General features: G+C 43.6%; 1 protein-coding gene across 1 annotated transcript in view; it reads right to left on the minus strand.

The window, feature by feature from the left end:
- VWA2 (von Willebrand factor A domain containing 2) overlaps nucleotides 1-21,970 on the minus strand; it is an 88,985-nt gene that overhangs the window by 50,825 nt on the left and 16,190 nt on the right. The window contains exons 2-3 of the mRNA XM_040361567.1: nucleotides 6,034-6,089; nucleotides 2,650-2,724 (exon numbers count right to left, since the gene is read on the minus strand). Of these exons, the coding sequence (XP_040217501.1) occupies nucleotides 2,650-2,724; nucleotides 6,034-6,076 (118 nt within the window). The 5' untranslated portion in view covers nucleotides 6,077-6,089. The remainder of the gene's footprint in view (nucleotides 1-2,649; nucleotides 2,725-6,033; nucleotides 6,090-21,970) is intronic.

Raw genomic sequence — 21,970 nt, forward strand, 5'->3', positions numbered from 1 at the left:
GAAGAAAGAAGGCAATGTCCTGCTTAGGATATATTCCAAATACCAGCTTAGACAGTATGTATGTAGTTCCAATGGAGGGCAAAGGGTGGGCAGCTGCATCGAAGGTACAGTGCCTTGCGAAAGTATTCGGCCCCCTTGAACTTTGCGACCTTTTTGCCACATTTCAGGCTTCAAACATAAAGATATAAAACTGTATTTTTTTTTAAAGAAACAACAAGTGGGAGACAATCATGAAGTGGAACAAAATTTATTGGATATTTCAAACTTTTTTAACAAATAAAAAACTGAAAAATTGGGCGTGCAAAATTATTCAGCCCCCTTAAGTTAATACTTTGTAGCGCCACCTTTTGCTGCGATTACAGCTGTAAGTGGCTTGGGGTATGTCTCTATCAGTTTTGCACATCGAGAGACTGAAATTTTTGCCCATTCCTCCTTGCAAAACCGCTCGAGCTCAGTGAGGTTGGATGGAGAGCGTTTGTGAACAGCAGTTTTCAGTTCTTTCCACAGATTCTCGATTGGATTCAGGTCTGGACTTTGACTTGGCCATTCTAAAACCTGGATATGTTTATTTGTGAACCATTCCATTGTAGATTTCGCTTTATGTTTTGGATCATTGTCTTGTTGGAAGACAAATCTCCGTCCCAGTCTCAGGTTTTTTGCAGACTCCATCAGGTTTTCTTCCAGAATGGTCCTGTATTTGGCTCCATCCATCTTCCCATCAATTTTAACCATCTTCCCTGTCCCTGCTGAAGAAAAGCAGGTCCAAACCATGATGCTGCCACCACCATGTTTCACAGTGTGGATGGTGTGTTCAGGGTGATGAGCTGTGTTGCTTTTACGCCAAACATAACGTTTTGCATTGTTGCCAAAAAGTTCGATTTTGGTTTCATCTGACCAGAGCACCTTCTTCCACATGTTTGTGTGTCTCCCAGGTGGCTTGTGGCAAACTTTAAAACGACACTTTTTATGGATATCTTTAAGAAATGGCTTTCTTCTTGCCACTCTTCCATAAAGGCCAGATTTGTGCAGTATACAGGTACTGATTGTTGTCCTATGGACAGAGTCTCCCATCTCAGCTGTAGATCTCTGCAGTTCATCCAGAGTGATCATGGGCCTCTTGGCTGCATCTCTGATCAGTCTTCTCCTTGTATGAGCTGAAAGTTTAGAGGGACGGCCAGGTCTTCGTAGATTTGCAGTGGTCTGATACTCCTTCAATTTCAATATTATCGCTTGCACAGTGCTCCTTGGGATGTTTAAAGCTTGGGAAATCTTTTTGTATCCAAATCCGGCTTTAAACTTCTCCACAACAGTATCTCGGACCTGCCTGGTGTGTTCCTTGTTCTTCATGATGCTCTCTGCGCTTTAAACGGACCTCTGAGACTATCACAGTGCAGGCGCATTTATACGGAGACTTCATTACACACAGGTGGATTCTATTTATCATCATTAGTCATTTAGGTCAACATTGGATCATTCAGAGATCCTCACTGAACTTCTGGAGAGAGTTTGCTGCACTGAAAGTAAAAGGGGCTGAATAATTTTGAACGCCCCAATTTTTCAGTTTTTTATTGGTTAAAAAAGTTTGAAATATCCAATAAATTTCGTTCCACTTCATGATTGTGTCCCACTTGTTGTTGATTCTTCAAAAAAAATTACAGTTTTATATCTTTATGTTTGAAGCCTGAAATGTGGCAAAAGGTCGCAAAGTTCAAGGGGGCCGAATACTTTCGCAAGGCACTGTATATAAATCTTCAACGTATACCTTGTGCTATCCTAAGTGGGTCTATATTTAAATAGGGATCAAAGTCTTTACCAAACAACTACAGGAATGAAGAAGTCTTTTTTGCTGTGCCATTCTGAGAGCAGGAATACACTGATCAGTGCTGCAGCCGATTGGATGCATGTGCAGATTTAACACAAATTTTCCAACAATCCGGTTCAAGAGGAGATGATCATTAGGTCAACAACTGAAACCTCGGATTGCGAGTAACGCGGTTAACGAGCGTTTCGCAATACGAGCACTGTATTTTTTTAAATTCTGACTCGGTTTGCGAGTGTTGTCTTGCAAAACAGGCAGGATTTAAGCCGCAGTGGTGTGCAGTACTGCGTTTGGTTTGAGACGTGTGTGTGTGTGTGTGGGGGGGATGCCAGAGCCGAGCGGAGTTATTTGGAAATGCTCGGAAAAACTTGGAAATACTCCGTTCCCAAGCCTTTCTGAGTTCAGCCGAGCTGTCCTCGGGCCTTCCCGAGGGTCTCCGGCGCCCCCCACCTCTGGCCACATGTGGTATTGCATGCCATTGAAGTCAATGCAGAACTAATTATTGACCATTGAAGTCCATTGGCTTCAATGGGGAAACTCGCTTTGATATGCAAGTACTTTGGATTACGAGCATTCTCCTGGAACGGATTATATTCGTAATCCGAGGTTCCACTGTACAATGGAATATTTAACAGATTTAACGGGAGCAACTAATATAAAGTTCATTGGGGAGATTTGAGCGCCTTTAGAGCCAATCCAAGCTCCATTGTATGCAGGTCTCCTGATGGCCCCTTTGTACGGGAAGACATGGAGCAAATGTCATGTTATTAAAACTGTTCTGATGACATCACTTCAACATGGAAGGTGGTTTAGAATAGATAATTCCTTACTTTGCACAGCTGTGGAGATTTTCGCTGTAATTTCGGGACTGATATGGAGATCTTGCACACCAAGACATGGTAGCGCTGTGTACAAAGAAACAAAATATATAAATACAAAAATTTGCTAAACATCCAAGTTGTAAATCAACCTTCTGTACACATTTACTACATTTTATCTCTTATATCTCCAATACAACATGCACTGCGGTCCAACGCAAAGATCTCGACTGCTGTCCGGAGAGAGACAGCTGTGCTCTGTACAAATATCCTCGCTATGGAGGACAGGAAACGATCACTTATGTGTAGATGGCAGTTGCGCTACACATGCGTTGTGTCACGCACTGGAATTTCTAGATTCTCATGACAACATGGAAGATGACCCTTCTTAACCCTCCGATATCCAGATACACTATTCTCAAAAGTATTGGGACACCCTCCTTTTACACGCACATGAACTTAAATGGCGTCTTAGGCCCAGATTCTCAAAAGGCTTACGACGGCGCAACGCCATCGTAAGTCCTAATCTGTGCCGTCGTATCTATGCGACTGATTCTTAGAATCAGTTACGCATAGATATCCATTAGATCCGACAGGCGTAAGGCTCTTACGCTGTCGGATCGTAAATGCAGTTTTTGTTTTTTTGCCGCTAGGTGTCACCTCCGTCGTTTTCCCCGTCGAATATGCAAATTAGCTAGATACGCGAATTCCCGAACGTACGGTCGACGCAGTGAAGTTACGACGTTTACGTTAGGTTTGCGCGGCGTAAAGTTGCCTCTGCTATATGAGGGGAAACCAATGTTAAGTATGGCCGTCGTTCCCACATCGAAATTTTAAAATTTACGTCGTTTGCGTAAGTCGTCCGTGAATGGGGCTGGACGCCATTTACGTTCACGTCAAAACCAATGACGTCCTTGCGACGTCATTTGGAGCAATGCACCCTGGGATATTTTCCGGACGGCGCATGCGCCATACGTTCGGCGCGGGAACGTGCTTAATTTAAATGCTCCACGCCCCCTACCCGGCTAATTTGAATTAGGCGGGATTGCGCCGGGTGATTTACGCTACGCCGCCAAAACTTTACAGGCAAGTTCTTTGTGAATAAAGCACTTGCCTGTAAAACTTGTGGCGGCGTAACGTAAATCAGATACGTTGCGCCCGCCGAGTTTTACGCCAATCTACGAGAATCTGGGCCTTAGTCCGTAGGGTTCAATATTGAGTTGGCTCAACCTTTGCAGCTATAACAGCTTTAACTCTTCTGGGAAGGCCGTCCACAAGGTTTAGGAGTGTGTCTATGGGAATGTTTGATCATTCTTCCAGAAACGCATGTGAGGTCAGGCACCGATGTGAACGAGAAGGCCTGTCTTGCAGACTCTGCTCTAATTTATCCGGAATGCATTCTATCGGGTTGAGATCAGGACTCTGTGCAGGCTAGTCAAGTTCCCCAACCCCAAACTCGCTCATCCATGTCTTTATGGACATTGCTTTGTGCACTGGTCCAAATCATTTGGTGGAGGGGGGGGGGGTTATGGTTTGGGGTTGTTTTTTAGGAGTTGGGCCTGGCTCCTTCGTTCCAGTGAAGGGAACTCTTAAAGAGGAAGTAAACCCTGATGGGTTTTACTTTCTGTTTTCCCCTGCAAAGAAAAAGCATAATGGGCTACTAAAATGCATTATGTTGCACTTACCTGCAAACGAAGCCAGCGATGTCCCTGCATCCATCCTCCCCCCTCATCATTCCGGGGCCGTGGACTTCGGCTCTGTGACTAGCCGAAGAGGCGTGACGTCACTCCCGCGCCTGTGCTCGGGAGCTGCCAGTCACGGCATGGGCCCTTTAGAAATGGCATGATTGTGCCCTTTCTTCAGTGCGCATGCGCCAAAGATGACGGTGCAAGCGTATATGGTAGATTGATAAATATGATATATTTCCAGTACCTACAGGTAAGCCTTATTGTAGGCTTACCTGTAGGTAAAAGTGGTGTAACTAGGTTTAAAACCACTTTAAGACATTTTGGAAAATTTCATGCTCCCAACTTTGTGGGAACAGTTTGGGGACGGCCCCTTCCTGTTCCAACATAACTGGGCACCAGTGCACAAAGCAAGGTCCATAAAAACATTAATGACTGGCCTGCACAGAGTCCTGACCTCAACCTGATAGAACACCTTTGGGGTGAGAATTGGAGCAAAGAATGCGAGCAAGGCCTTCTCGTCCAACATCAGTGCCTCACAAATGCGCTCTTGGAAGAATGGTCAAACATTCCCATAGACACACTCTTAAATCTTAGTCATGAATTCTAGAGTAGTGCACGCCTGTTCCTATAGATCAACTGTGGGTATAAGATTGGGTATATGGGATTGTTTGATATTTATTTTTATGGTTTAACTAGATGGACTTGTGTCTTTTTTCAACCTATGTAACAATCTAAACCCTGTACCTACTACTGTCCTTGCTACCCCCTCTGAGCCCACGTGTCCCTAAAACACAACCCAACTTCCACAGTCCACACCATGTCTCTACCCAAAGCTGCTTTTATTACCAATGTGATATAAAAGGGCCGCTGTCATGTGACAAGTCCCAGCCTGTCCTGAAATTAGCCGATATACAACACATGTGCTTTAAACATTAAGGCCCAGATTCTTGTATCTGGGCGTAAAACTGCGGCGGCGTAACGTATGTCATTTACGTTATGCCGCTGTTTTACAGGCAAGTGCTTTATTAACAAAGAACTTGCCTGTAAAGTTGCGGCGGCGTAGCCCACATCCCCCGGCGAAAGCCCGCCTAATTCAAATGAGCCGGGTAGGGGGCGTGGAGCATTTAAATTAGGCGCGTTCCCGTGCCGAACGTAATGTGCATGCGCCGTCCCTAAAATTTCCCGACGTGCATTGCGCAAGGACGTCATTGGTTTCGACGTGAATGTAAATGGCGTCCAGCCCCATTCACGGACGACTTACGCAAACAACGTACATTTTTAAATTTCGACGCGGGAACAACGGCCATACTTAACATTGGTTGCCCCTCATATAGCAGGGGCAACTTTACGCCACGCAAATCTAACGTAAACGTCGTAACTTCACTGCGTTGACCGCGCGTACGTTCGGGAATTCGCGTATTTTGCTAATTTGCATACACGACAGGGAAAACGGCGGAGGCGACACCTAGCGGCAAAAAAAAAAAAATTGCATTTAAGATCCGACAGCGTAAGAGCCTTACGCCTGTCGCATCTAATGGATATCTACGCGTAACTGATTCTAAAAATCGGTCGCATAAATACGACGGCCCAGATTAGGACTTACGACGGCGTACATTGCGTTGCGCCGTCTTAAGCCCTTTGAGAATCTGGGCCTAAAAATATACAAACCACCAAAAGAAAGAAAAGAGAATACCAACAAGATACATACCACAGGTGAAAAGAAGAATGATATGACTTTGTAACAACTTCATTCCATTAATAGACCTACAAGATGGAACATTACATATTAGAAAATCCAGTTACACAGTCGGCACGTCTCGTAATATGTATAGGACATTGTCAAATAAAATAACAGTATTTTTTAACAATTTAATAAAAACAAATAACAAACATGTTTTCACTACAAAAAAAAAATATGTGAAGAGTTAGACCCGGTTCACACTGGCTCAGCCGCCTGACGAGTCGTGTCCCATTGAATGCAATGGAAGCGTTCTAATAGAAGCGACACAAGTCGCTGCGACTTGGAAAAAGGTTCTGGTACGACTTCGGGGGCGGCTCGGGGCGACCTGCATTGACTTCTATACAGAAGTCGTTTTGCAAATCGCCTCTGAAGTCATCCTCAGGACGACTTGCAGAGTCGCCCCCGAAGTCGTGCCGCTGCAGTGTGAACCGGCTCTTACGCACATATCTGGCACCAAAAAAAAACCCTACCACTTATTTATTAGAACCTTGTTCTGTAAAATTGTTAAGAAAACAAAAAAAACACAGGGACATCACTTGGCCTTCCAAGCATCCCAAATCTTGCATGCATGCCCTCCTGCACCATACATTAACCTCTGAAATTACAAATGAACAGAGTATTTCACTCTATAGCTTGTACTTGTCTCAATCCAAATGACTGAGTGTAATTTCGTTCACCTCTCCTCTCTGTATTACCGTATTTATCGGCGTATACCGCGCACTTTTTTGCCCTGAAAATCAGGGCAAAATCGTGGGTGCGCGGTATACGCCGATACCCCCGCCGAGTTTTGAATACTGCGCCCACATATACCGAGCGCAGTACACTCGGGTATAGTCGGGCAGTCTCGGCTCCTTCCGCGCTCACGTCCTGGACGTACAGGACGTCAGCGCGGGTAGCCGAGCATTGCAGACAATACACGAGTGTACTGCGCTCTGTATATGTCGGCGCCGTATTCAAACTCGGCGCGGGAAACGAGCGGGGAGGACGCCGCAGAAGGATGCCGGACCCGCCGAAGAGGACACCGGACCCGCCGCAGAAGGACACCCGAAGCCACAGAAGGACGCCGGACCCGCCGAAGAGGACACCCGAAGCCGCAGACGAACGCCGGACCCAACGAGGCCACCGATGGACGCCGCGCAAGACACCAAAACTGCAAGTACAAAAGGATTCGGGTCAACTTTGGGGGTGCGCGGTATACGCGGGAGCGCGTTATACTGTGATAAATACGGTAGTCACTTCTGACAGGTTATCCCAAAAACCAGAATCTTGGGGAATGACCCGCCCTCCCTCCAGCACACAGAAAGTGATTGACAACCTCAGCTGTACATGTTTCCCTATGAGGATGTGTAGAAGGGGGGTGTCCATTCTCTCCAATCAGGTCTTAGGTTACACTCAGTTCCCTGCTCTATACTGTGCAGTGTGTGATATCAGATCTCCACTAGTGCCTTCTGGGGTTAAGAAATAGCCTTTGAACTGTGTGCTTTGGAAGGCTGTAAAAAAGAGAGGGCACCGATAAACGGGTACAACTTATGTAGAAGGATTTGTTTCACCTCTGTATAATACCTGAGGCCATTCACTGCATTGGGTATAAGAAAGGGTTTATAACCAGTTTAACTACCTCCCGGGAAATTACAGCAGGCGGGATCCCCTCTCGTTCTGGGGAGATGTCATGTGACCGCTCTCGTGCGCTGATCGCGGGGGCATGACCCCAATCTTGGTAACGAGCCGATGACACGACCCATCATTGACACCAATCAGTGCCACCTATCAGTGCGGCATATTCGTACCTATTCATCAGTGCCACCTCATCAGCACACATCATTGAAGGAGAAAAAACAAGAAAAACAATTTTTTTCCAAAATTTTCAGTCTTTTTCCCACAAATAGAGCTTTCTTTTGGTGGTATTTGATCACCTCTTATTTTTGGCGCTATAAACCAAAATAGAGCGACAATTTTGAAAAAATATATATATTTTTTTACTTTCTGCTATAATAAATATCCCCCAAAAATATATAAAAAACGTTTTTTTTTTCTCAGTTTAGGCCGATACCTACTCTTCTACATATATTTCGTAAAAAAATCGCAAGCAGCGTTTATTGATTGGTTTGCGCAAAAGTTATAGCATCTACAAAATAGGGGATAGATTTCTGGCATTTTTATAAAAAAAATTTTTTTACTAGTATTGGCGGCGATCTGCGATTTTTATCAGTACTGCGTCCTTATGGCGGGCACTTTGGACACTTTTGACAAATTTTTGGGACCATTGTCATTTTTATAGCGATCAGTGCTATAAAAATGCATTGATTACTGTAAGGCCCCATGCACACGAGAAGCAAATGCAAACACATGTAAACTCAAGTTTTAAAAGGCAAAAAACGGCGTTTAAAACGCCAATTTTTGTCGCGAATTTCACGGCGTTTTGCCACATTTGCGGCTATCAGCATTCATAACAAAGACATTGTAGACCCTCCCAAAGCTTTGAAACGCAAAAACGTTTGCGTCTGAACCCAAAAATTTTCGTCTGAAAAAACGAGCCTAAACCCAACTGCTTTAAAACGCAAAAAAACGTGAATGTGTGCATGGACACAAAGGATAACATTAAATGTGTTCAGGGGCAGTTGAAAAAAATGCCCAAATGCCTCTGAACTCGAGTTTACCAGCGTCTCGTGTGCATGGGGCCTAAAAATGTCACTGGCAGGGAAGGGGTTAACACTAGGGGGCGAGGAAGGGGTTAATTATGTTCCCTATGTGTGTTCTAACTGAAGGGGGGGTGGGACTGACTAGGGGAAATGACAGATCGCTGTTCATACATTGTCTGAACATGCGATCAGTCATTTCTCCCCCTGAAAGGCCCGGGAGCTGTGCGTTTACGTGCGATCGCAGGTGCCCGGCGGTGATCGCGCCCGCCGGGCACCGGCACCAGGGGCAAGCAGGGGGCGTGTGCGCTCCCCTAGTGGCTGAAATGCGAAATCGCGTTATAATTTACGTGATGTTGCGCAGCCGATGCGACCTGCCGCCGTAAAACTACGGTGGGCGGTCGGCAAGAGGTTAATGCATACAAAAAAAAAAAAAAAACTCCTATTTGATCCAGAGGAAAGAGAACTATTATTGCTTCCCGACCCCAAATGGCAATTGAATTAATATTCTACAATGCTATTTTATAAATAACACTTTGTACTTGCTTATTTCGGGAAAGTATTCATCCCGCTATAAACAGTTCAGGTTGTCTACACTCTGCAGGACTGGTTCTGATTGCACATTTTTATATCTCTTACAGGCAAAACCAGGCCAAGGGAAAGCAGAAAGGAATTTGTGAGCCTCTAGAAATGTATAAAATCTACTCCTAGGTTAGTCCGGGGTCACCGATCCCACATACAAAATGAAGGTCAGTCAACTTTGTGTACAGCGGCTTCCTGTCTACAATGTACATTTCCCATTTCAACAACACACTTGAGTAATGTCAGTGACAACGCTTTAAAAAAAAATAAATAAGCTAATTTAAAAAAAAGAAAACGTTTTTTTGATAAGCTTACCCGGGTCTACCCCCATTCTTCTCAGTCCAAGCCGTACTGATACAAGAGGGTTTAGCAAAATGTTAAGACAGGGTTTGACAAATTTGCTTGGAATCTAGGAGCCAGCTAAAAAAGTTAGGAGCCAGAAAACGCACCCCGTCCCGACGAGCTTGCGCGCAGAAGCGAACACATACGTGAGCAGCGACCGCATATGTAAACGGTGTTCAAACCACACATGTGAGGTATCACCGCGATTGGTAGAGCGAGAGCAATAATTCTAGCCCTAGTCCTCCTCTGTAACTCAAAACATGCAACCTGTAGATTTTTTTAAACGTCGCCTATGAAGATTTTAAAGGGTAAAAGTTTGTCGGCATTCCACGAGCGGACGCAATTTTGAAGCGTGACATGTTGGGTATGAATTTACTCGGCGTAACATTATCTTTCATAATATTAAAAAAAATGCGGATAACTTTACTGTGGTCTTATTTTTTAATTAAAAAAAGTGTAATTTTTTCCCAAAAAAGTGCGCTTGTAAGACCGCTGCGCAAATACGGCGTGACAGAAAGTATTGCAACGATCGCCATTTTATTCTCTAGGGTGTTAGGATAAAAAATATATATAATGTTTGGGGGTTCTAATTAGAGGGAAGAAGATGGCAGTGAAAATAGTGAAAAATTACATTAGAATTGCTGTTTAACTTGTAATGCTTAACTTGTAATACCAACGGCCACCACCAGATGGCGCCAGCTCACACATCTGGTGGTAATAACTTGTAATACCAACGGCTCACCACCAGATTGGGCCAGCTCACAAAAAAAAAAACACGGGCCCCGGGATTTGTCGAGCCCTGTGTTAAGACATTTTTAGTCTGGATTCACACTGCATCGGTGTGAGACGCCGCATTTTAGTTGCACAGGAATCGCAGCACGTTCCTGTGCGATTATTTGCCATGGATTTGTATGGCTCAAATCACATCAAACTGGTGCAGGACACTTTTTCTGTTCGTAACAGAATTGGATTGTAATCACACCCATGCGATCCGATTTGTCAAATCGTGGAGCGTTTTGCAAACAGATTGCGGGGTATCGTTAACATACACTCCACAATCAGTTTGCATGGACGGGTTGCGTTTTTTTTTCGCCTCACGCTGTTTTTCAGGAAAAATTGGTCTTTCATTTAGTGGTAAATGGTAATGGATATCTCTTGATATCAAAGGAAAACTGGCCCAAAATAGCACAAAAAAGTAAAAAATGAAATATTAGCTGTATATTTCTTGTTACTACCATAGCCTACCACCAAAGGACAACTCAAAATACATTCTCTTGCTCCCAACGATCGCAGCGATGCCACATATGTGTTTGTCATTTGGTGTTTGTACCCGTAGTACAGCCCAGAGACAATAGCGCACATTTTTTTTTTTTACACTAGCTAAAAACACACACGCTGATACTAATTAACCACTTCCCGCCCAAGGACGTCATATGACGATGCCTGCAGCTAAAGGCATCATTCAGATATCCATCTCTTCAGCCGGCGAATCCCTGCACCATAAGAATGATCATAGCGCCGATTCCGCCGCTTGATCGTTCTTATAGGCGGCGGGAGGGGACGCCCCCCCCCCCTCCCGCCGCCATCCGGTGCTTCTCCAGGCTCTCCTTTGCCATCGGAGACCCGGAGAAACGATCCGCCGGCGTCCGATGGAAACCATAGAGTAGACTGGTGACCAGATGGTCATCAGTCATCTCTATGATCGTCGGAGGCCCGGGCGCGATGTTATGACGTCACGCCTGGGTCCTGGAATGTAAACACAGCCGCAATCGCGGCTGAAAGCATTAGATCGGTGAATTTTTTTTCACGATCTAATGCTTTCCAGCCTGGAGGAGAGATGTGGGGTCTTATTGACCCCACATCTCTCCATAAAGAGGACCTGTCACAAACATTCCTATTACAAGGGATGTTTACATTCCTTGTAATAGGAATAAAAGTGATAAAAAAAAAAAAAAATTACAAAAAAAGTGTGAAAATAAAAGAAATAGAGTAAAATAAAATATAAAATAATAAAAAAAAAATCTTAAACGCCCCTATCCCCGGTAGCTCGCATTTAGAAGCGAACACACACATGTGAGGTGCGCGTGCGTTAGAGGGCCAGCAACAATTCTAGCACTAGACCTACTCTGTAACTCTAAATTTGTAACTTGTAAAAAAAAAAATAAGCGACGCCTATGGAGATTTTTAAGTACTGACGTTTGGCGCCATTCCATGAGTGTGCGCAATTTTAAAGCGTGACATGTTAGGTATCTATTTACTCGGCGTAACTTCATCTTTCACATTATACAAAAAAATTGGGCTAACTTTACTGTTTTGTTATTTTTTTTAATTCACAAAACTGTTTTTTTCCCCCCAAAAAAAAGGCGTTTGAAAAATGATTGCGCAAATACTGTGCGAGATAAAAAGTTGCAATGGCCGGCATTTTATTCCCTAGGATGTCTGCTAAAAAAAACATATATAATGTTTGGGGGTTCTGAGTAATTTTCTAACAAAAAAATTATGATTTATGCATGTAGGACAGAAGTGCCAAAATAGGCCCGGTATGGAAGTGGTTAAAAAAACAAATCTGTCCAAAAAATACCCTTACCCAAATACTAAGAGCCCTTTCACACTTGCAGCGCTGCCGCATAGTTTTAGAGGCGCTAGGGGGGCACTTTTAACCCACGCCAGCGGGCGAATAAAGAGATAAAGGCGCCCGCAAATCGCCGCTGCCGAGGCCCTTTGGTGGAGCTGCCCACTCTTTTTAATGTCCTGCCAGCACAACGCCCAAGTGTGAAAGCACTCTAACCCTGGCACTGATCCAGAGAAAACCTCGATCTAAGTATTTTTTCTTTTTTTATTATAATTTCATTATTTATTTTTCTATACAGTTTTTTTCTCTCTCTCTGGAAGGACAGAAAAATATACAATATATATATATACAATATACAAAAATATTCTTGTCCATTGACAGAAAATACAAGGGTAAGCTTAAAGTAGTTGTAAAGGTACAATTACAAGTAATGCAAGGCTTTCTCCCTGGTGTGGAGTGTCGTGCTCTCCCCCTCCCTTGGACTACAGGAGAGTCAGGACACTCTCTACGTTGCAGATAAAGAAAGGAGCTGTGTGTTAGTGGGCGTCCTGACTCTCCTGTAGTCCAAGGGAGGGGGCGAGCATGACACTCCACACCAGGGAGAAAGCCTTGCATTACTGTGTGGAGTTAAAGACAGAAGAACAGGAAGTGAGGATTTCTCAGAAGAAATAAGGACATTTAAAAGAAAAATGGAAGGATGAGGTAAGTGAAGGAGGACTGCACTAAGGTAAAGGAAGCTATTTAGGGAAAAAAAATTGGACCTTTACAACCCCTTTTAATGCTCCATACAAACGATCTGAAAATCGGACGACAAATCGTCTGACTTTTTCCGCTTACTAGTCGCAAGTAGAAATTTAAATCGGTTACTAAAGTCCCCAAAATTCTCGTACAACAGAAAAAATAAAAAATAAAAAAGTGATGTCATGTGTTTGTAATGTATTTGTATTGTATGTTTGGACGACAACTATACTGACTAAACGAAAATCATATGATCTGGTATCGTACGAGGAAAATGTCCGATCGAATAATATCGGATAAACGGTCGTGATCAGCTCTCAAAAGCTCTGTATTAACGATCCGATTATCGCACGATCGCGTCAAAAGCTATATTTTTCGCCCGATTTTCGGATTACATGTGTACGGGCTAGAGCTGGGCAATTTTCGCCCCCCACAAAATCTGTGATTTTTTAAAAAAAGACTTGATTCACGTTTTCGTTTCGAAAGTTTTTATTTTCGGCCTCGCCTAAAAAATCCGCCGGTCCTATGGAAAATAAAAAAAAAATTGATTTGATCAAAATCTGAATCGATTTGACCTCCCAACTTCATTCAACATTCAAATCGATTTTTTCCCCAGCCCTAGTACGGCCATTACGGTGACAGCCAATCAGAGGCTATCATAGCGATCAGGAGACCCAGAATCTCGAGTTCTGGGTCCCGATCGTTGGTACTGGGCTCGGGGGCTCACTGTGAGACCCTGTTCTCTGTGCGGCTCGCTCCGAGCTCAAAAAGGGAGAAAGGCAAATATGCAACCCCATTCAAAAAAGGTTCCGAGTTGTGGGGCTGCATATTTGTGCGACGTCTGCGCCAAGGGGTTACTAAGATTTCTCCTGACTTCCTGTCCAGGTGTTGGAAGAAACAGAAAGGGAAAATTTCCCCATAAGGAAACAGAAAAAATCTGGCAGAGGCTGTAACCCCTCACTACTCCACTCAAAAATAAAAAAGTTGTGGCTGCAGTTGGGTTTGAGTCACAAACTTGGCATGGTCAAAGATCAATTGCTACTATGGGCCAGATTCACGTAGATGAACGGCGGCGTAACGTATCGTAGATACGTTTCATCGCAAGTGCCTGATTCACCAAGCACTTGCGATGAAAACCTACGCCGCCGGCCTCCGGCGCAAGGCGGGCCAATTCAAATGAGTGTGTGCCATTTAAATTAGGAGCGCTCCCGCGCCGGACCTACCGCGCATGCTCCGTTTCCGAACTCCCGCCGTGCTGTGCGCGAAGTGACGTAATTTTTTCGAACGGCGACACGCGTAGCGTAATTCCGTATTCCCGGACGGTTTACGCAAACGACGTTATTTTTTAAATTTCGACGCGGGAACGACGGCCATACTTTATACAGCAATACGATTGCTGTGTAAAGTTAAGGCACCAAAAAAACGACTAACTTTGCGACGGAAACTAGACTAGCGGCGACGTAGCGAACGCGAAAAAACGTCGGGAATCGCCGTAACTCCTAATTTGCATACCCGACGCTGGTTTACGACGCGAACTCCCCCCAGCGGCGGCCGCGGTATTGCATCTTAAGATCCGACAGTGTAAAACAATTACACCTGTCGGATCTTATGACTATCTATGTGTAACTGATTCTATGAATCAGTCGCATAGATAGAACAGATACGACGGCGTATCAGGAGATACACCGTCGTATCTGCTCTGTGAATCTGGCCCCTATATTCTGATGTGAATCTTGCACTATAGACAGAGATGGGTGCTACTCTACAGTGGTCAAGTAATAGGGCAGCTTAGGAGCCATGACCATAAAAAATAAAATAAGGCCCATGTGCTTTTTTTCTTTTGTCATTCCCCTGTAACATTCTCTTCACAAACTGACCTGGAATCAGAAAGGTGATTTTTTTTAGCAAGACTTTTGATCTTTTTTTCAGAATAACTTGTTAGCAGACAGGAAAGGTCTTCGGCACACAGCGCTTTTGTTTCACAATTCATTTATATCTCATCACCGGCTCAGGGCTTGTAGACAGCTCCAATGACCCAAATAACTCTCTGGGAAGAAAGGGCCTGTTTTATCGTCAGGCCTGGAGCCAAACGCACAGATCCCTAGATGGCGGCACTTCAAAGGCTGGATCCAGCGAGTGTGACGGCGAGATCAGGAGAGCCCGTGGCCTGGATGCTGCCAATTCCTCCTGACGATAAAATCTCTCCTCATCTTCCGCTTTCCATGGTTAATCGTTCCCGCTCCGCTGACCCCTGGCGGAGAGGCACCTAGGAGGTTACATGCCGCACACCTGTGTTACCCGACTTACTCCACTGCCATTCAATGGGAAAAATAAATGTATAAGAATAAAAAAAATCTGTGATCATTACTCGGTTCAGTCACAATTATTACAGTATATTTATATAGCTCCGACATATTCCACAGTGTTGTACAAGGAACACTGAGCCAGTCACAGTCTCTGCACCAGAGGAGCTTACACTCTAATGTCCCCCCATCACAGTTACACACTGTAAAGTGGTTGCAAAAGGTCACTTGTGTGCAGCAGCCCCCCTCAGCCCACCTTAACCACTTGCCGACTGCCGCACGAAAATTTAGGTTGGCAGAATGAATTAGAATTTTGCGCGTGAACCTGCCGAGAACTCTGACAGTGCCCGCGGACTCAATGTCTGCCAGTGTACCGTAGCTGCAGAATGGGGAGATGCCTGTGTAAACAAGGCATGTCCCCGTTCTGCCTTGTGACAGGACACTGATCTACTGCTCCCTGTGATCGGGAGCAGTGATCAATGTCATGTCACTCATAGCCCAGTCTCTCCCCCCCCCGGTTAGAATCACTCCCTAGGACACACTTAAAAGAGAAGTATGGGTTTTCATTTTTTTCATACTTACCTCGGTGGATGGAGCATCAGACTGATGCTCCATCTGTTCCCCGCCGTCTCTGCACTGAGAACGAGCCACCGAACACTCCCGGAGAGGAAAGCCGCTGATGCTCATTGGGGTGAGGAGCAATGGAGGGGCAGGGATAGACCCTCTCAGCGGCACGCTGAGACTGCTATCAATCGGGGCATCTGGCAGAAGCTCTATTTGTGGGGAAAAAAGGACGTCAATTCTGTTTGGGAGCCACGTTGCACGACCGCGTAATTGTCAGTTTAAGCGACGCAGTGACAAAATGGCACGGTCATTAGGCAGCCAAATCCTCCGGGGCTGAAGTGGTTAAGACCCCTTTCCCACTGAGGCAGTTTTCAGGCATTTTAGCGCTAGAAACAGCACCTTTAAAGCACGTGAAAACTGCCTCCCATACGGTCCGAATGTGAAAGCCTGAGTGCTTTCACATCGGTGCGCTTGGAGGGCATTAGAAAAAGTACTACAAGCAGCATCTTTGGGGCGGTTTGTGAGCGGTGTATACACTGCTCCCAAAACTCCCTGCCCATTAAAATGAATGGGCAGCGAAGCGCCTGAAAAGCGATTCAGCGGGTTTAACCCTTTCTTCAGCTGCTAGCAGGGGTTAAAAGCCCCCCGATAGTGAACGAAAAGTGCAGCTAAGGTTATGCCGAGTAAATAGATACCCAACATGTCCTACTTAGTTTAGGGTTCACGGTACGTAAAAATCTCCATAGACAAAGCTTTAAATTGTTTTACAGGTTACCTGTTTAGCGTTACGGAGGAGGAGGTCTTGCATAAGAATTATTGCTCTCGCAATCTATTCATCGTGGCCATACCTCAAATGTGTAGCTTGAACACGGTTTACATTTGCAGGCGCGACCTAAATATGCGAGCACGGAGGGATGGTGCACTTTACATTTTTTATTTATTTCCTGATGTAAAGCGCTGCGCAAACTGTTAATAATAATTACATTTTTTTTTTTTTACGCTCTCCATTTACATTTTTTTTATCACTTTTACTGCTGTCCCAAGGAATGTAAACATGCCTTGTGACAGTAATAGGTAGTGACAGGTACTCTTTATAGAGAGATCTGGGGTCTATAAGACCCCAAAATCCTCCTTTACACTTAAAAGCCTTCCAAACGCCAAGGTGGGCCGTTTTGAATGCTGTAATTTTTTTTTTAATCTAGAGCCTTCAAGTCCTCAGTAAACCGGAAGTGATGTCATTACATTGTTTGCGGGTTACTAGATCTGAGACCAGATCCCAGCATTGTTTGCGTCACTGGCAACGTGCAGACTGGTCGCTCAGGCCTCCTGATGGGACAGGAGTAGACATGTGCACAGCAAAAAAAATTGTTTATTTTGGTTTCGTTTCTGTTCGTTTATCGTGATTCGTAACGAGTCGTAATTTCGTAAGACGTTAGTTATCGTATTCGTACTCTTTAGTATTTTCGTAACACTCTTTTTTCCGTTTTTTTCTGTTAGTTTATTTTTCGTTGAATCGAGATTCGTATTTTCGTTATATTTTGTATTCTGCCGCGTTCGTATTTTTAAAATGATTTTATTCGTTCCTTAGTTTTTACGTTAGTTTAATTTTCGTTGTTTTGCTATTCGTATTTACATTATATTTTCCATCATGCCGCGTTCGTATTTTTGTAAGAAATATATTTTCGTTGCTTTATGTTCATTCGTATTTTCGTGTCTAATTTCCTTTGATTGTAAAAACGTACTTTTGTAGATTTTATTGCATTCGTAATTCTGTTAGAATAAATTTTACGTTTATTCGACACACTACTCGTCGTCATTTTGTAATTCGTACTTTACTGTGATTGACTTGACTGTCTTAGTTAGCACACACACCCTGTCTAGAATGAAGTCTGACGTAGAAGAAAACTAAAATATGTCAGATATTACAAATACAAATCTAGAAATTAGATGCACTGCAGTCTAACACAGAAAAAGACACAAGGAGCCAGGAGGAAATGAGAAAGAAGCTCATTGGGGGAAGGAACAAACCTCTTCAGAGGAAAGGGACAGCGCTCAGTGGCTATTGATCAATGTCCAGAAATATTTCAGTACTAACGAAAGCTAATTTACATTATTTCGTATTTTCGTTGTTTTCATTTCCGTTTTCCGAAGATTCGTAATTTATTTTTCGTTGGTTTTGATTTTCGTTTTTTAGTCTTTGTTCGGCATTTCGGTTGTTTTCTTTTCGGTCTTCGAATATTAGTAAGTTTGCATTTTCGTTCATTTTGTTTTTCGTAATTATTTTTTTTTTGGGTTCGGTATTTTCGTTGTTTCTATGTTTTCGTTTCTTTCATCTTTCGTATCTTCGTTGTTTTTCATATTCGTTATTTTGAAAATATTGTTATTAATTGCGCTAAACCGTTCGTTCATTCGTATGTTAACGAATCAACTAAAATAACGAAAATTGACGGAAAACGTATTCGTAACTTAAAAAATTGCACATGCCTAGACAGGAGAGCCCAGGCATACCACAGAAGGTGGAGCGGGGGTGAAGCTGCTTAGCTGCATCGGATGTTATTACAAGAAAGACAACCATCCGCTCTGAAATACGGTACCAGGGTGATACATGCAATGGTAGGCATCATCCCGGTACAACCACTTCAAGCTGAAGGCCACATATTTGCATTACGTTGGCGTGAAAGGGTCCATATACTACACTTAGAAGGTGGAAGAGAGAGCTCTTTCTTTCTTTACACATGTACACTTCACAGGAACACCCTAATACCGAGAGGAGCAGCAGCTATACTAAGTGTTATCTAACACAACACAGATTTTCCAGGTACTATTTAAACTGTCTATTGGGGAAACTTAAGACTTTTAATATTTTTTGCACCATCTTCATTGTTATATATGCTCTGCTTTAAAAGATGCATCAACTGAGTAAGACAACCGTGCAACTATATAAACATTTTTTTGTGCCTGGGGGGCCCTATTGCTCAGAGAACCAAAACTACAGGCTGGCCTTGAAGAGTCACATGTACATACAGAGCAGATTACCCCGATGTTACACGTATGAGCAGGATTCCTCCCTCTCTGATCTTATCTGTGTCTGTCTGTCCCTCATCAGGGACTTCCGAGCAGATCCTCCTCCATCGGTATGATCAGACGGCAGGGCCGAAACCTCAGCACAAGACCTTTCATGTCTTCAGGATAATCTCTGTAAAAAACGTGTCTTCTGACAAGACGGGACACCAACAGAAGAGGATAATTATTATCTTATTCAAAGAACAGGACCTGGGGACATCCAAGTTTTAGTAGCAGAGTCTAACCCCAAACTGTCATCTGCGCCCGGGTATAAAGAGATTTTGTGAGAACTATTTACAGTCATGTGAATAGCAATGTACAACCCATAAAATTTTCTGTCATTTTCTACATATTTGAACAGGAAAACATTACAACTTGATTTAAATAGTGCCTAAAAATAAAAGCAAAATACTTGAACAAATGACACATAAAATTGTCAAAAACTGAAAAATCTAAACAGGGCTGTGGAGTCGGAGTCGAGGGAAATTTTGGGTACCTGGAGTCGGAGTCGGCAAACAATGCACCGACTCCGACTCCTACTAAATTTAGATTGGAATTAAAAAAAAAATTCCAACAGGAGTTTTATAAAGCACTAAAAGAAGTTGAAAAGTATGATCGCTCATAAAAACTTACTGTTGAAGCCCATCCTTGTTTATCCAGAGATCGTTAGTGATGTGGCCAGAATAGTTACTGCAATGCCACCCACCCAAGTCAGTGTCGCAAGATTATTTTCATCCCTAAAAATAATAAAGTCTGACTTAAGAGCCTCTATGAAAGAGGATCTGGCAGAGGCAATTCTCTTCCTTAGAACTCTACATTGAATTGATTTGCATTTGCTAAGCCTAGAACTACATTTCAAGATTAATATAAACCATTTCTAGGTTTTACAGATTTTGTTTTTGGTTCATTATAGATAAGCTTTGTTTTTGTTCTAAAACAACCAAATAATGTGGTTTGTATTTTTGAACTGGTAAAGATCCTGTTCCTGATGTTTATGCCTGCTGCTACTATCCAGCCACTTGATTGATTAATATTTTTTTTTTTATAAAACTTTGTTTTCATTGTGTTTGTCTTTTGCTTAAACTGTGCAATACAGTAGACTGTTGGCTTCCCAGCCAGTAGTCCTGTGGTAGGCAGGGCCATCTTTTCCATTGGGCACGCTGGGCAGTTGCCCGGGGGCCCCGCTTGCCTGGGGGGCCCCACTGGCTGCCCAGCAACCCCAGTAAAAAATTATGGAGAGTGACGGGTTAGAACTGCCCATGCCCAGTTCGCGGAAATCACAGAGAAGATCCGGTCCTCCACGAGTGCGGGGGGTTGCTGATGTAAGGGGGGAGTGAATGCAAAAATGTAAGGGGGCACTGATATAAAGGTTCCCCCTCCTATATTAGTGACCCCCCTTACCTTAGTGTATTTAATCTAAGGAAGGTGGTCTCTGGTCACCAGAGTACCCCCCACATCAGAGTCTGCAGGATTCCCCCTTACAATGCAAGTGGGAACTCAGTCTGCGGACCCTGATGTAAGTGGGAAAGAGAAAGCAGTGGACTCTGATATAAGGTTGTCTCTGGTCACCATAGCCCCCCTCCACATCGGAGTTCCCCCCTTAGATCATGATCCCCTTTACATAAGAGTTCCCTTTCACTGTAAGGGGGAATCCTGCAGACTCTGATGTAAGAGGAAACTCTGTGCTGGCTGGGTTATAGTAACCTGACCTTCATGTCAATGAAGACATTTTTTTTTTTTTACTTTTGTTTAACTTAAACACATTTCTAATAGCACTAGCTATATGTTTGTAGTTTAAATACTGACATTTGCATTGTTGGGCACTGAAAACTAATTTTAGGTACTTTTTTTGCAGTGGCAGTAAAAAATGTGGTTCTGCCAGTAAATTTTATGATTTTTGTCAGTAATTCTCGTACGTGATTGTGTAGAGGGCCTATAATGCTCTTAAGATGACACTGGTGGTAGGTTGCGTTTCTTTCCCTCAAGGAATGTATAAAATACATTCGCATATTAATACAGAGGAGTCGGAGTCGAGGAGTCGGAGTCGGAAGTACATAAAACTGAGGAGTGGGAGTCGGAGTCGGAACATTTATCTACCGACTCCACAGCCCTGAATCTAAATGATGAAAATGCAGATACACCATATGGAAAAAGTACATTCTAAAGCAATGAATTTAGAACCAAATGTTCCAGATTGGGTGCCACTGACAATGATTATAACTCCCTTAAGTAGTCCGATACCTTCAGCCAACATATTTATAGTATTTGATTGTCTGTCTTTTTTTTGTTTATAGTTCAGAAAAATAAAAAAGACAATTAAAAAAAAAAAAAAAAAATGTACTTCTGCTATAGGCCAATGTGTATTCTGCTAGATATTCTTGCAAAAAAATCCCAATAAGCGTAAATTCGTTTTTTTTTTGGCATTTTTTTTTATTAGTAATGGCGATGATCAGCAACTTACAACTGCGATATTGTGGCAGACAAATCGGACACCGACACTTTTTGGGGGACCAGTGACACCAATACAGTGATCACTGCTAAGGGGATGCAAGCTATGAGTCTTCATAAACTGACCACAGTTGGACTCTGGCAGTACCTGGATCATTAGCCCTGGGTTCGATATATGTATCTATGTATTTATGGTTCATTTGTATGCCTTGTATATTTTAAATGGCACTGCTTGTGCTCACATAATCTATTTAGTATGTGTACTTAATAAAACTGCCACGGAGTTGCCTTTTATTCATTAAGTTACTCTTATTTTGCCTCCACTGTGCCATTACATCACATACCTCCACTGTGCCATTACATCACATGCCTCCACTGTGCTTCCACTGTGCCACCACATGCTTCCACTGTGCCACCACATGCCTCCACTGCGCCGGCCAAGACGATCTCCCTACCTTACTTTCTTTTCAGATTTTGGCTTCCAGGCTGCGGGCATCCATGATTCAAAAGCCGCGCCTCCTCCTCAGACTGTTCCGCGATAGGCGGAACACTAATTTTCCCAGCAGGGCCTCTGTTCAGTGTTTCGCCTATCACGGATGTCCTCTCGTCCAAGGATGAGAAGGCATCCATGATTGGCGGAACACTGAACAGAGGCC

The sequence above is a fragment of the Rana temporaria genome, chromosome 8, assembly GCF_905171775.1.
Source record: "Rana temporaria chromosome 8, aRanTem1.1, whole genome shotgun sequence".
In the NCBI taxonomy this organism is placed as follows: domain Eukaryota; kingdom Metazoa; phylum Chordata; class Amphibia; order Anura; family Ranidae; genus Rana; species Rana temporaria.